This window comes from Chiloscyllium punctatum, chromosome 48 (assembly GCF_047496795.1).
Source record: "Chiloscyllium punctatum isolate Juve2018m chromosome 48, sChiPun1.3, whole genome shotgun sequence".
NCBI lineage: Eukaryota > Metazoa > Chordata > Chondrichthyes > Orectolobiformes > Hemiscylliidae > Chiloscyllium > Chiloscyllium punctatum.
Genome location: NC_092786.1, coordinates 52,766,844 through 52,783,638, shown reverse-complemented (window position 1 = coordinate 52,783,638; position 16,795 = coordinate 52,766,844). Strand labels below are relative to the sequence as shown.

The 16,795-nt window shown below is 42.0% G+C and overlaps 1 protein-coding gene across 7 annotated transcripts in view; it reads left to right on the top strand.

Moving 5' to 3' along the window:
* Positions 1-16,795, top strand: part of paqr5b (progestin and adipoQ receptor family member Vb) — a 92,982-nt gene that overhangs the window by 49,611 nt on the left and 26,576 nt on the right. For all 7 annotated transcript variants that reach the window (XM_072565237.1, XM_072565231.1, XM_072565232.1 and 4 more), the window contains 3 exons: positions 2,222-2,349; positions 11,388-11,593; positions 11,836-11,962. In XM_072565237.1, coding sequence (XP_072421338.1) covers positions 2,222-2,349; positions 11,388-11,593; positions 11,836-11,962 — 461 coding nt within the window. The remainder of the gene's footprint in view (positions 1-2,221; positions 2,350-11,387; positions 11,594-11,835; positions 11,963-16,795) is intronic.

Sequence of the window (16,795 nt, the reverse complement as noted above, 5' to 3'; positions counted from 1 at the left end):
AAACTAGCTTCAGAGATATTCCTGGACCTCTCTCCAAACACAAGGTGGTTCACAGTGTAGCGATAGGATTGGGTTAGAGCATCCTTAGACCTGGAGAAATCAGAACAGAAATTGGAGGAAAGCCATTGACTTTTAAACATATTTGCAAAACCCTCCTTAGCTGATCTTGAACTCAGTGATTGACAGTTAACTAGACATTTAGAGTCATAGAGATGTACAGCACAGAAACAGACCCTTCGGTCCAACTCGTCCATGCCGACCAGATATCCTAGATAAATCTAGTCCCATTTGCCAGCATTTGGCCCATATCCCTCTAAACCCATCCTATTTATATACCCACCCAGATGTCTATTAAATGTTATAATTGTGTCAGCCTCCACCACTTCCTCTGACAGCTCATTCCATTCTTACACTGCATGAAAAGTCACCCTTAGGTCCCTTTTAAATTTTTCTCCTCTCACCTTAAACCTATGTCCTCCAGCTTTGGACTCCCCTACCTTGGGGAAAAGACTTTGGCTGCTCACCCTATCCATGTCCCTCATGACTTTTTTTTACGAACTTCTATAAAGATCACCCCATAGTCTCTGATGCTGCAGGGAAAATAGCCCCAGCCTATTTAGTGTCTCTCTATAGCAAACCATTTGGAGGTGAGTGTCTCAACTGAGTGGTCCCAGTAGTTCACGGACAGTTGGGACAAAGCACAAAATTCAGTGTGTTTGACTCTCTCACCTGGTAAAATGTTCTGTCTACTGGGGCTGCCAACTGTATGCATTTATCTACACGTCAAAATTTCATAATGTGTATAAAATGTGAAACCATCGTGCTCTCTGAATCCACATACCAGTGCTTCCCAAACCATTTCACCATGACCCCATTTCAAGCTTTGAAACTTGTCATGACCTCTCAGTGAGAAATGAAAGAGTGGGTTGTAGGGGTTAGGGGGAGGGGTGTGATGTGAGGGTAGGGGCCCAACAGAGAAGGAGCTGTGGAGCCTTTGCAACCTCCCTCCCCAAATATTTTAGAAGCTAAAATTGATGATGCTTACACCTCTGGTAGTTGTTGATAATGTCTTGTAGAGGGGACAGGAAATTGGAAAGGAATATTCCAAAGTTTTTCAGGTTTCTTTTTGCCTGTCTGAGCTCATTTACAGGGATTGAGGGTAGTAAGTGTATTGTCCAATGCTGGGAATTCTACACCAAGGAGATCACGCCCTGACTCCCCAAAGCACAGCCAGCACCTAGAAGGCTCAAGTCAGGAGTGAGATGGAATACTCCTCAGTTTCCTGGATAAGTGCAGTTCCAATTAACACTCAAGAAGCTTGATGCCATCCAGAACAAAGATGCCGGCTTAATTGGCACCACACCTACCACTTTAAACACTCACTCCCTCCACAACTGTTGCATAGTGGCACCAGTGTGTACCATCCACCCCAATAATGTACTGATGCTCCTTCAAAAGCACCTTCCAAACCTGTGACTTCTACCATCTCGAAGCACAAGAGCACATGGGGCACCACTATCTGAAAGTTCCCATCCAAATCTCATATTCCATGCTGACTTGGAACTACACAACGTTCTTCATTGTTGCTGGGTCAAAACCGTGCAACTCTCTCCTTAACGGGGTGTGGACTGTAGGTGTTCAAGGTGGCAGCACACCACCACCGTCTCAAGGGGCAATTTAATGCTGGGCAAGAAATGTTGGCCCAGCCAGTGAAGCCCACATCCCAAGAATTAATAAAAACTGCTCCAGCAATCATGGTGTGTGGGGCATGATTGGTCCACTTTTCTTCTGTCCATGGATTTTGTGTTCATTGAAGTAACGTAGGCCCTTCTTCTGTGTCAGCATTTTGTACGCAATTGTTACTGACAGAACATTATCGAGGGTTGACAATTTGAACAACATGTTTTTGGTATTCCTCATTGACCAGCAAGTTGCTGTTCCTTGCACCAGATGGTGGTCTGTTGCTGGACCTCATGAGCAGGGGGTTGCTAAACAAGGGATTTGGTGCCCAAGGTGAGGTCTCTTGTTCACCTGGCTAGGACAGTGTCATGTAATTTGCGATCTTTTAACCTTCACCAGTCTGTTTGGGCATTGAATTCCGCAGTTAGTGGATGTCTCCCCTCTGTAGGCTGTCAAAACCCAGCAAATGCTAACACTTCATTTCAGGCAATTCAGTCAGAGAATAGGACACTTACTGATCTGCTTTAATTACCTGCAACAGGTATTCCATGAACACAGCATCATTTTTGGATATCGTCACCCAAGGAGCACAGCGACTGATTGTTTATTCAGCCTTTTCCAATTGACAAATGAGACTGTGAATATCTGGACCCACTTCCTGCCAACCTGGTAAGTGCTCGCTGATATGACACTAGGCCAACTGTTACAACACTGGGTAAACCCCTCTGCTAATTTAAACCAGCAGAAAAGATTCACCCCGTGATATAATCTCTAAAATTTGAGAAGCAAAGTGCTATCCCAGAGGTCACTATTTAAAGTAAAAACTAAAAACTTTATTATTTAAGTCCAACAGAGAATATTAAAATCAACAACTATTTAGAACTCCTTTCTCTTAAACCTATCTTTTACTGCCCGCTCTACAATATTAGTCTGATTTAAAAAAATCCAGATTAAGATTTACAAAAAACTTAATCACGTTTCAAAACCAGACAGTGTTGCTGAATTTCCTCTGTAGATTTTCTCCGGGCCTGTTTCGATTTTCTGCTGTGCAAACTCCTTCCCCAGAGAGGTATCTCTCAGAGAACTCATGATCAAGCAGCCTACATTTGTTGGTCCTTTGGTAGTTCTCCATCAAATGTTCAAAAATGTCTATATACCAAAACATTCGATCATTTCATTGGTTTTAATATTATCAAAATACTAAATTCAAACTTGATTGGATTTTGGTATCTTGGGGCATAATTTAAACTGATTGGCCAAATTTGAATTTGCTTTTGTCTCAAGGCAACCCATCTACTGCTAGGTGTTTCAACTATGTGTTGCATTGTTACCTTGTTCAGAACACTTTGTGCAATGTCTGGCAGGCTGAACTAGCTTTTCAACTTTCTTAAAGGTGCAGGACTTCTACACCTTTATAACACAACATAGAACGGGCATGTATTTACATCCCACTTTACAGCACAGTGGTGAAGCCACTGTTACTTTGTAGGCAAATGCGGCAATCCATTTAGACACAGTAAAGGCCTACAAAGGCAATGGGTTGTTACCTGTTACCTTGCTTCATTGGTGTTGGTTAAAAGGATGAATGTTGGATTGCGCACCAGAAAAACCTTGTTTAAGTAAGAAATCCTCACTTTCTTCTTAAAGACCTCAGCACTGCGCTCCCTCAGCACTGCGCTCCCTCAGCACTGCGCTCCCTCAGCACTGCGCTCCCTCAGCACTGCGCTCCCTCAGCACTGCACTCCCTTAGTACAGTGCTCCTTCAACAATGTGCTCCCTCCGTACTGTGCTCCCTTAGTATGGCGCTCCTTCAGCATTGCAAGACATAGGGCACATCCACACCTGGGCTGGGAAGTGCAAGTTAACATTTTCACCCGATGAGTGTTGGCTAGTGACTATCTCCAGTAGAACAGAATCTGATCCTCGCCCCTTGACCTTCAATAGAATTCTCCATTATTGTTTCTATTGACCAGAAACTGAACTGGGCTAGTCATCTAAACATAGTGGCGACAAGAACACGTCAGAGGCTAGGAATCCTACAGTGAGTAACTCACTTCCTGACTCCCCAAACTCAGTCCACCATCTACAAGGCCCAAGTGTGATGGAATACTCCCCACTTGACTGGATGAATGCAGCTCCAACAACACTCAAGAAGCTTGACACCATCCAGAACAAAACAACCCTCTTTTTTCAGCACCTCATCCACCACTTTCAACATTCACTCCCTCCATCACCAACACACAGTAGCAGCAGTGTAACCATCTCCAAGATGCACTGCAGAAATTCATCAAGGCTGTTTAAACAAGCCATTCCAAACACATGATCCCTTCCATCTTGAAGGACATATGGGAGCATCTCCACAGCTGCAAGCTTCCCTCAAAGCCACTCACCATCCTGACTTGGAAATATAGCAATATTCCTTCAGTGTCTTTGGGTCAAAATCTTGTGACTCCCTTTCTCGCAACATGTGGGTTTACCTACAGCAAATGGACTCCAGAGTTTCAAGAAGGCAGCTCACCACCACCTTCTCAATGGGCAATTAGGGACAAGTAGAGAATGCTGGTCCAGCCAGTGATGCCCACATGCCAGGAAAGAGGAAGAAAATCTCCCATTCTCAAGGACATCCTGCTCTAAAGAATGGTGTATTTGTCACAGGGTTAATGCTTGTGAGATTATCAGTCCATTTATTTTATAAATAGAGTACAGCCAGGAGCGAACACAAGGATTTAATCTGACCAGAGGTTACAATTATTTACATTGAGATAGATTACCTACCTAAAGATTAATTTGTTAAGTGGTAGCTGGTAATGAATTGCTTGCAGAAGCAGGATACTGCCAAGGCTGGAAATCTGAAGTAAAATATAGAAGACAATGGAGAAACTCAGCAAGTCTGGCATCATCTGTGCAGTGAAAAATATCAATGAATGCTTTGTGAAAAAGGTTCATGATCTTTTTCTGAACAATGAGATCCTGATGGAATATTTGTTCCTTTTATCTTCATTTTACTTTGCATCTTTTTATTAACCGTAAGGGGATACGGGACAGGGAATGGGAACAGATGTTAGTGTTGCAAACTGGAACACTTTTTGTGTCAATATTTGGCAGCCAGTATCAGATTATTTATAGTGTTACAATGTTCTGTTTGTAATGTCCCAGAAAAATGTGGGAATGGTCATATTGTGAACATCATAATTTATTCTTTCACAGCATGTTCACAAAAGACTTGCATTTACATAATACCTCACCCAACCACACGGCAGTTTCCAGAGAAGAGTCAGACCAGGTATAAAACATTATCCCTGTTTCTCTCTCTACAGTAGCTGCTAAACCAGCTGAGTTTCTCCAGCACTCTGTTTTTTTTAATTATTGTTTCAGATTTCAAGCATCTGCAGTATATTGATTTTACTCAAATGCATAAGGCCAATTATATTTTTGAAATAACACTAAATTATTCAAATGAAATAACTGTTTCAATGTAGGAATCACAGCTGGCAAATTTCCCAAAGTCAGCCAACGCTTTTGTAACATTGGTTGAGGGGTAAGGATTTGTTTGGACACATCAGGCGACCTTGCCTTCTGTTCTTCAAAATAGTGCAATGGGATCTTTCTTGCCCAACTGAGGGGGGCAGATCGGACTTTGATTTAACATCTTGTTCAACAGTCAGTATCACTGACAGGGCAGCACTCCCTCAGTACTGCACTGTAATGTCAGCCTAGGGTATGTGCTCAAATATTTGGTGTGGGATTTGGAATCATAGAGTTAGAGATGGGAAATAAGTGCCTGCATTGCTGGGTTGCTGCAGTTATACAGCACAGGAAGAGACCCTTCGGCCCATCATGTCTCTCCTGGTCATCAAGCATCCATCTCTTTTAATCCCATTATTTCCAGCTCTTGGCCCGTGCTACTTAAGCCACACCTTTTCTGTTTCTTAGGGGTGAGTGGTACCTTTCAGATCTCATTCTGGATTAGTGGTGCTGGAAGAGCACAGCAGTTCAGGCAGCATCCAAGGAGCTTCGACATCGATGTTTCGGGCAAAAGCCCTTCATCAGGAAACGTCGATTTCGAAGCTCCTCAGATGCTGCCTGAACTGCTGTGCTCTTCCAGCACCACTAATCCAGAATCTGGTTTCCAGCATCTGCAGTCATTGTTTTTACTTCCTTTCAGATCTCAGCCAACCTCAGAGTAACTGAGAACCACTGGGAATGTGTTTTTATTTCCCAGTTAGCCAGCCTTCTGGCTTTTATGAGTAATATTGCTAATGAGAAGATTTTTGACCAATGCTGACCCAGTGTGGACCTTTTTGATCTAAACTTCTCTTTGTGTTATTTTAAAGCAGGTTTCAAGTCACCTATCCCTAACAGGGTAACAGCACCAATTAGAACAATAGCATAGTGCCTTGTCCACACAGGACAAGCAGCAATCTTATGCTGTAATTTGTTTCCTTGTGTTTGCTGGGGTTTGAACCAAGGCTGGCTTTCAAATGATTTCAATTTGTTGGTTTTAATTGAGGAGCTGAAGCAATGCTTGCATGCAAGAGAACATGGAAGAGGTCATGTCTATTAAAATCTAATAAGAAATAAATCTCATGCTCACACTCGCACGACAGACTGAGCTACATAGAGTTTGTAGCACAGAAACAAAGTTGGTTTGGCCTGTTGGCATAGCGACAGAATTACAGTCCTGGGTTAGTGAAGTGGGAAGTTCTCCTGGGCTTCCTGGTTCTGAGCATTATAGTGTAAAATGATTCATACAAATCACAAGGATGTGACTAATCACATGGTTGTAATCAGGAGGAGAGGAGACACTACTCTGTGATGAGCAAATACTAAGGGATGTCTTAGATATTATACTGGACAGCTTTATTTTGAAGGGCTTTTGCCCGAAACGTTGATTTCGCTGCTCGTTGGATGCTGCCTGAACTGCTGTGCTCTTCCAGCACCACTAATCCAGCTTTATTTGATATTAGCCAAGGGAAATGCAGGATTACGGCAATAGTGTGAGTCTGGGTGGGATGCTCTTCATGGGTGTAGGCTCAATGGGTTGAATGATCTGCTTCTACATTGTAGGGATTCTATGAATCTTGCACAAGTCAATGTTAATAAAGAAATGTTGTAGTATGTAAGGAGTTCCAAGAGCCTTACTTAGCCAGAGGGAGCTAGTAACCTCATGGACTGTTCACATGCAGACACCCAGAATCCAAAATACTCCAGACCAATATCTCAATGTGCTAGTGGCAGCATTGGTTTAAAGCATACAGAAAGCAACACCATCCAGAGAGATCAGCTAGAAGGGGCATCTGCACTGGGAACTATTCTGAAGGAGAGCAAGGGCTTTTTTCTTCCCATTGTCTCAAACAGCATTCACCCCTCAACCAACCAACAAACAAATTAAGCTTCTGTGCTGGCCATATATCCCTTTGCTATTTGTGGGATCTTGCTGTATGAAGGTCACCCTATTTCCTACTGTCCAGCAGCAACTGTACGTCAGTAAAACTTCAATGACTGTGAAGTTCTTTCAAACATCCCATGGTGTGACAGGTGCTATATAAATGCACATTCTTCCTCAGGGCCCAGATCAGCTTTAGTGCTGGATTTCATCTCTGCTGGTGTTTGTAAGGGATTACCCACCTGGAATAGTCACATGAGTGTGGGAGGCAATTGTCGCGCAACTGCTTTCATCCATACTGTACTAAACCAGAAACCAGTCCAAATTACATCAGGCCTTTCTTATCACAATTTTGCCCTGGGGTCTCACTGCAGCGTATCCTCCGACATCAATTTGCTTTCAATCATTTCACTGTATAATCAAGAAAACTTTGGTGCGAAGCAGAAGGGAGCCAGAGATTTTCCTGATTGTATGGCATTAGCCAGCAAGCAGGTAAATGCAGGCAATAAATGTCTTGCTAATTATCCCCTTGGCAATAGCGTGCATTATACACCAAGGTTAATGGCTGCTCAGAGTCACTTAGTAAATGTCTTACACTAGCCTGTTAACATCAAATACAGGATATTGCAGCCTGGGCTTTGACCACAGTGAGTAGTGGGAAGGTAGTGCTTGTGCTGTGTTAATCTACATGAACAATAAAAGATACTAAAGACTTCAGCGCCTAAGGGCTCCATAATTGTCTTTGTTAAATGTAATGTGGCTCCGACATGATCACACAGGGAATTTGCAAGGGCGATGAATCAAAGGCTTTGGGGGCTCAGGGTGGAGCAATCACAGTTTCTTTCTCGAAAATAAGCTTCAGAAAGAAAACCGAATACCTTTTCCCCCCAGTTGAGGTTCTCCATTATGAAGGAAAGTGCTGTTTTCAGACAGGATGCCAGGTTAGCCACGCAATAGTCCCTGAATAATCCTAACATGTGGTTTCAAGCTGGCTGAAGGGTGTAGCTGCAAAAGTGCTGCTTTTGGTGACAGTCAGACTAGTTCAGTACTCTTTCAAAAGCAACCTGGCAACAAACAGCATGGAATCATCTTTACTGTAAATAATTTGGGGGAAACTCATGCAGGAAGAATAAACAGGGCGCAAATAGTGACCATCTGTAAAGGAGCCAACTACTATTACAGGGCGGGCTTTTATAAACAGAGATTTGTCGATACACATAGACTTTATCCCAACTGACCTACCCCATTATAAAAAAGATCGAGCCCTGCAGAACTAAAATAAAAACAGAAAGCACTGGAGAAACTCTGGCTCTTCTGCAAAGAAAATAATAGAGTTAATATTTATCTCCTTTTTTCTCTCTCCACAGACGCTGCCAGACTTGCTGAGTTTCTCCAACACTTCCTGACCTCTCTCATTGTTTGTAGTCTGCACACCTCCTTTACTTTGTGTCTCTATCAACATATCCTTCTATTCCTTTCACCTTCAAGCACCTAGCCCTTACATTCACCTTAACTATACAAGTTCCATGTTCAAACCACTCCCTGGGTAAAGAGGGTTTGCTTGAATTCTTTGATGAAATTATCAGTGTTTATTTTGTGTTTAGTAGCTCCAACATGTACCAAACTACAGGCAAATTTAAACACTTCCTCTACATCTGCCCCATAATAATTTTAAAGACTTGATCAAGCCACCTTTCAATCTTCTCTTTTCTTGGGGTAAAAGGCATTACCTTTTCAGACTTGCCTGATAAGTCTTTGCATTCCTTGTGTAAATCCTTTCCATCCATTCTCCATAGTTCTAGCTCCTGCTGTATTAAAACACATAATTATAAATACATTGTGAATGAATTACAGCAAAATAAACATTGACTTATCCAGTGGTCACAGCTGATGTTTCCCCAGGGATGCCCACTGTTTTCCCAGCCATAGAATTCACTGCGGAAAACCCACACGACTTTGCCTTTGGATTCCTATTAAAGACTGATAGCAAATAACTTATCCACAGATAGAGGAGAAGACAGAGGCTATATGTTAATACTGTTTTTTGTTAAGAAAGTGTAGTACCCCTCCCCCATTTCTTCTTGCTGTTTCATAGGTTTCTGTTAAAAAGCAGCCTGTCTACTCCTACCCACACTACTGCACGATGACACTTTGAACAAACTCAGTTGATCCTTAATTATTTATTTACATACGTTAGGTGGGCAACCAATTTCAAAGCCCTGCACCCCAGTATAATGTGAGTCTGCTTACATATTACATGCTCATCCACTGCAAACATTTCTGTTAGGCAGCATGTAATTTCTAGCCTATTATCTCTGTTTCTGCTGCCCGACCTGCTGAGTTCCTCTAGCCCTTTTCTGTAGAAAAAGCTGCAATTGGATTCTGAAAAGTATAAACATTTTAATTAAGGTCCGCCTGTCAACATATACCATGGTACATATACTGAAGAAAATCATTGATAATCCAGCATAAAAAGCATTGATAATCGGTTATACTGATTTTACGATGTGTTGCTGCTCATATTCAATGTGCCTCTTCTGCGGACATTAGACATGCATTCATGTCTACACACCCCATACACTCTCATCAATTTTGTTCCACAGAAGCCAAATATAAAGTGATTTGTATTCCAAAAATCTTTCAATGAAAGAAAATAAAGGCTTGCATTTCTATAGCAACCCTTTTAATGTAATGAGAATATGTTAATTGTGATGTAACACTGACACGAATAATCGCATGCTAATGAGATATTAAGAGAGGAACAGAAGAGTGTAAAATAGAGTGTAGCCAGTATTCAGTATTTCAGAATGTAAATAGTTTACAGGACCTACTGGGAGTCAGACAATAGTCACTCTTTGATAAGTTAGAGACAGAGATGCAGCAGACTCTGAGTAGGGACGGTCTAGCTAAGTATAGTGGCTTTGATTGCAGTCCAGCCACTCAATGTGCAGACTATGGTTAGTAAGTTGCTGATGACACCAAAATTGGAGGTGTAGTGGACAGCAAAGAAGGTTATCTCAGAGTTCAATGGGTTCTTAATCAGATGGGCCCAAGGGCTGAAGAGTGGCAGATGGAGTTTAATTCAGATGATTATGAGGTGCTGCATTTGGAAAGGCAAATCAGGATTTAAAAGGGACCTGAGGGGCAATATTTTCACTCAGAGGGTGGTGCATGTATGAAATGAGCTGCCAGAGGAAGAGGTGTAGGCTGGTACAATTACAGCATTTAAGAGGCATCTGGATGGGTATATGATTAGGAAGGCTTTAAAAGGGATATGGGCCAAATGCTAGCGATTGGGACTAGGTTAATTTAGGATATCTGTGTGGTATGGATGGGTTGGACTGAAGGGTCTGTTTCTGTGCTATACAGCTCTATGACTCTATGACTCTATGACTCATTTTTGTCAGAATCTAAGAGGATTCTATAAAACAGGATAGACTCCATAGGAGCTGTACAGTCAGAAGAGACAGGAGATCACAAACATCCTTTAATGCCATCAGGACATCTCAAAGAGCCCATTCAGCACATTTGAAACATAACACAAAAGTAGAAACGCAGCAGGTCTGGCAGCATCTGTGGAGAGAAAGAGCAGTTAAATTTTGGATCCAATGACTGTTCATCAGAATGATGCAATAAAATTAATTAATCAGTTATCAGTAATCATTAATAAAATTAACTATATTAAAGTAAATTAGAAATGACATTCTGAAAGGGTCACTGGGTCTGAAACATTAACTCTGCTTTCTCTCCATAGTTGCTGTCAGACAAACTGAGTTTCTCCAGTAATTTCTGTTTTTATTTCTGATTTCCAGCATCCCCAGTTCTATATGCTTATTACATTTGAAATGTATTTATTGTGATAAAGTGGCAAGTGGGGTGAGCAAGCACAAAGCTGAATTGAATGAATATTTGGTTTTCTGTCTGTACTTCACTTTAGGGCAGCACCGTGGTTATCACTGCTGCCTCACCGCGCCAGGGACCCGTGTTCGATTCCAGCTTTGGCTGACTGTCTGTCTAGAGTTTGCACATTCTCCCTGTGTCTGGGCAGGTTTCCTCTGGATGCTCCAGTTTCCTCCCACAGTTCAAAGACATGCAGTTTAGGGTGGATCTGCCATGCTACATTGCTCATGGTGTTCAGGGATGTGTAGGTTAGATGAATTTGTTAGGTAAATGTAGAGTGACGTGGGAAAATGGGTCTGGTAGGATACTCTTCGGAGGTTTAGTGTGGACTTGTTGGGCCGAAGGGTCTGTTTCCACACTGTAGGAATTCTGAATCTAAATAAATTAAACTAAATTAAAATTGTCTCCTTCTGTTCTGCAGGTATTTCCTCTGGAATCTTCTGGCTCTGTCCTACACCCTGGACTTTTGGAATGAAGCCTACACGTGGCCTTTCCTTGTTTACATGCTGTCGAGTTGCATCTACCCATTTACCTCAAGTTGTGCCCATACATTTAGCTCGATGTCCACCCGAGCCAGACACATTTGCTTCTTTTTTGACTATGGTGCCCTCAGCCTGTACAGTCTAGGTACAGATGACTCCATTGATTCTAAATGTATGTGTAGCTAGTGTGTGACTTTGGGAAGCTGGTAACCTCGCCGCTTCTCCCATTGCCCCCATGTTAACTGTGGCTGAAATTTGGCAACAAGCCGTCCCAACCGCACACAAACCGGGGTTACCGCTGACCGGAAGCTCTGAAGAAATTCATCTTCAGTTATGCTGATGAAAACAGTGTGATGCTTTACATTCTGTGTTGCTCTTTCCCCATAGGCTCTGCCACTGTGTACGCAGCCTACATTATGCCAGACAGATGGATCAATACCCCCTTCCACAAGTGGTTTACTACCATCGCCGTCTTTAACACCATCATTTGCACTGCGCTGTCATGCTACTCCAGGTAAGGCTGGTTACCAGAGCATCACACTTCCTTTGGACTTGTTATGGTGCAGGATGAGGGAACCATTATAATGTTTCTTTTGTTCAAAGTTACAAATCTCACAACACCAGGTTGTAGTCCAACAGGTTTAATTGGAAGCACTTGCTTTCGGAGAACTGCTCCTTCATCAATTATACCTGTTGGACTATAACCTGTTGTTGTGTGATTTTTAACTTTGTCCACCCCAGTCCAACACCAAAATCTCCAAATCATTTGTTCTTTAGACTAGCCTCACACTGCTTACTGATATGATACCAATATAATTAGATACAAGAGTTTTGAGCCAATTGCCCGAATCAAAATGGTCAGATCATATCATGACACCTGCTGGTAAAACCTCACCCAATTAGATTTTAACCCTGGCCTTGCCGTCCCCCTAACAACTCTGACCCCAAATTACTCTGGAGCTCAACTGAAGCTGTGACCTTGATTATACTTCTCCTAATTTGAGGTCAGCCCTGTAGTTGGACTGTGATTGTAATTGCTGGATCCAGAATTGCTTGATGGTTTCATTTTGTCCCCCAGTTTCACCATGGCCTTAATCATGTGAGATGGATTGCCGCTGGAGTATTCCCAGTTTCCTGCAATCATTCCAGTGGAATTCTTGGAAATTGTCAAGAGCAGGAGTTTGAGAGATGCGGCTTTCAAGGTGCCACAGGCTTTAATGACCCTGTATGTGTGGGCTTTATCTGGTTTGATCTCCATTTGTTCAAACTGTGCAACCCATCAGTCCTCCAATGGTAGGGATCCAAGCAGGGCCACCTGATTGCTTGACTTGGCCTTAGTGGGTGGTTATTCATTTCTCTGAGGGTTATGCTAATCCTCCCCTAATGTTACATCAAGAAGTGGGGAGAGCCTCCATTGAAATTCTACCTGCCAGAGTCTATTGGCCGAAGAGTCAGCTTCTCACTCTGTCTCTATTACACAAACCTTACATGGTTTAATCTTCCTCCTCCTCATTCACATCATTTCTCCTCAACGCACTTACTTCCATTTCAGACAATTTTGCGTTGATGGTTCTCTGGAATTGTGTAATGGTATCTCATCGTGAAGCAATTTCTCCTGAACTTATGAAAAGAGAAGGCTGAAGGGTGACCTGCTAGAGATCTTTAAGATTATGAAACGTTTTGGTAGAGTGGATTCAGAGAGATTGTTTCTCTCAGGACGATTCTAACTAATGGTCATTGATATGAGAGAGCTATCAAAAAATCCAAAAGGGAACTCAGGAAGCACTTTGTCACCCCAATGGGTGATGAGAATATGGAGACCAAGATTAGAGTGGTGCTGGAAAAGCACAGTAGGTCAGGCAGCATCCAAGGAGCAGGATATTCAACGTTTTGGGCAAAAGCTTTTCATCAGACTTTTGCCTAAAACGTCGATTTTCCTGCTCCTCGGATGATGCCAGACCTGCTGTGCTTTTCCAGCTCTACTCTAATCTTGACTATAATCGCCAGCATCTGCAGTACTCACTTTCTCCTCTGTGAGAATATGGAGCCCACTACCACAGGGGATAGTTGAAGTGAATCCTTATGAAAGGATTGGACACTCTGGCAGGAGGAAACATATTTCCGCTGATGGGGGAGTGCCGAACCAGAGGACACAACTTAAAAATACGGGGTAGACCATCTAGGACAGAGATGAGGAGAAACTACTTCACCCAGAGAGTGGTGGCTGTGTGGAATGCTCTGCCCCAGAGGGCAGTGGAGGCCCAGTCTCTGGATTCATTTAAGAAAGAATTGGATAGAGCTCTCTAGGATAGTGGAATCAAGGGTTATGGAGATAAGGCAGGAACAGGATACTGATTAAGGATGATCAGCCATGATCATATTGAATGGCGGTGCAGGCTCGAAGGGCTGAATAGTCTACTCCTGCATCTATTGTCTATTGTCTATTGTCTATTGAATATTATAGGTGCATTTAGGGGGAATATGCATTTGGGGAAGAAAGAGGAAGTTGATTACAATGTTATGTTTAGGAAAGGAGAAAGGGAGGTGGTTCAAATTAAACATTAAGCCTGTATGTCCTAGCTGGGCTGAAGGGTCTGTGTTTTTTGAGATAGAAGATCTCGCCTGTTTTATCTTTCTCTCTTTCTCACCCTCTCGCCTTATCACTCTCTCATGGTTGTTCTTATAAAGCAAAGTTATTTTCAGTGTTATCTGTGACAGGGTTCTGCAGCATGGGTGGGAACAACAAAATGAACATAGACTTGGCCATGTGCATGTGCAAAGAGGCTCCCCATAGGTCTCGCGTGTTTTATTTTGGATTTGTAACTTCATAGCGCTCCCTGATTATTCAATCTTGTGCCTCAGTTCAACATTGTACATAGTCTGCAGAACAAAAACAAGCCATTCAGTCCATGTAACCTATACTCATGTTTACCCTTCCACACAAGCCCCGTCCTACTTCACCTAAGCCCCTCCCACTTGACCTAACTCCCCCAGCTTTCGCTTCTGTTCCTTTCTCCCTCATGTACTAAGTCCTCTATTAAGTGCATTAGATAAGATGATTGCTGTCTAGTAATTACATTATTCTAGCCTTTTCACAGGCAAAGCATGTACAGCTCAGCCTCTGCAGTGCAGCCACGACTGTAATTTCTTTCTGTAATTTCAAAATTCTATTTGGAACATATTGTGAAAGGAAGGAAAATCAGCCAGATGGCTGGGCTGTGGTTGATTACGAGACAGTAATGCAGTCCCTGGCTTCAGTTAATTTCCACAAACTGTTTCATTTAGCGGTTGATGGTGTAATTAGAAGGCTAGGGCTAAATTCCTCTTTATTTGCTCATATGTACCGATTCTTCAGACAGTCTCTCGTTCTCTTACACGCTCTCTCTATTTATCTCCCTCTCTCTGTCTCTCTCTCTCTCTCTCTCTCTCTCTCTCTCTCTCTCTGTGTCTCTCTCTCATTGTCATGGTTGTTCTTGTAAAGCAAGGTTATTTTCGGTGTAATCTGTGACAGGATTCTGCAGCACAGGTGGAAACACCAAAATGAACACAGACTTGACCATGTGCATGTGTAGAGGCCTCTCCATGGGTCTCTCTAGTGTCACAACACAGTCCAGGTTTCAGTCACTAAGAGGACTGAGGGTATCTTGTATGGCCAGGCCATTTGATAATATTTCTGTGAAGCATTTTGCAGTTTTAAAGGTACATGGAAATACAAGTTGTTGTTTTTATTATTACCACATTTACTTTTTAGATATTTTCCTAACTAACCTATTCAGAGATGTAATGTCATACCTCTGGAGCAGGTGAAACGTGTACCCAAGCTCAAGGGTAGGGACACTACCACTGCACTGCAACAAGCACATACATTTACTGTGCAAGAATACTTTGAAAGTCGAAGTAGTCTCATTATTTAGGATGACCTCAATAATTTTCACGATTTATCGCTGCCACCCTGCTCCCCCACAATGTGATGTAGGTCACAGGAAAGAACGTAAACAGGCACCATGCCTGAAACTGCCACCTGCCTAAACATGATCCCAACGACAACATGAAATGAAAACTGAACCCAACCCAAAAGCTGAGAGCCCACAAATATCATCCCTGCCCAAACATAAATCACATGCAGACATGAGCCCCTTACACAACAGTGAGCTGCATCCAAACACAATGATCACCCAACTTTACACAGCATCAAAACATGACCACTACTGCAAAACACCAAAACATGAAACACACCAAAACATCGACACTAGCCAATATGAATGTCCCTAAGGAAGAGTACTACCCAAAAAGAATATCCACAGAAGATTAATCGTACCTGAAGATAAGCTACACCAAAGATAAACCGTACCTGAAAAAGGATTGTACCAAAGATGAGCCCTATTAAACATGGACTCCACAAACTGTTATCCTTGTCCAAACACAGACTTAACAAAGATAAACATTATCAAAGATAAACTTTAACAAAACCTGAATTGCACCAACAGCTTCAGCAGAGTAACAGTGGCATGTTTTGTATTTGTTTTGAGCTTAAGATGTAGCACACTTTGCAAAAAGATTACTTCCCTTCAATTATTAGCTGCAAAAGCTTTATTTACTTACTCTATATACTCGTGTAAAAGTCAAATTTTTAGACTACTTTTAAGGTTAAATTTATTGGGTCAATTATTACATGGATCCTGCTTTGGAGGGCTGGAATTCATGCTACAGTCCAAAATACCGTATCATTAGCAGAAGCCCAACTGATCTCTAAGCGAAAAAAGAGAAAAAAACAAAACGAATTACCGAAATTACTGGATAAAGACAATAAAAACGAAAATAATTAGTAAGCTTTTATTTATACATACAAAAAGTGAAGTGGAAATATAACAGGACTTTAAAATCACAATTATATGATATATCTTAAATTAAACATGTCAAATTTAAAAGTTCATTAAAATCCTGCAAAATCGTTGTTCAGCAACTTTAGCACCGAATAAAGCTGCTTAATCACCAGGATGAATGATGTCACCGTATGGATGCCCTTCATGCTCGCTGTCTGTCATTAGTGGTAGCACATCATCCACTTCTTCTTCTTCATCTGTGTCACCCCACAGATAATCATCTGCTGTACTGTCCAATGCATTTGAAATTCCACATTTGCTTAAATGATTTGAAAACAGTGTCAGCTTTTATTTCCTTCCATGAATCAATGATCCATTCACAGATCAGTGGCAGTGATGGAGCCCATATACTGCCTCCTTTTGTGTATGTTTTTTCTCCATCATGCATCCAATTATTCCACTTCATTCTCATAATGTCCTTAAATGGCTTATTGATACCAACATCTACTGGTTGCAAAACACTT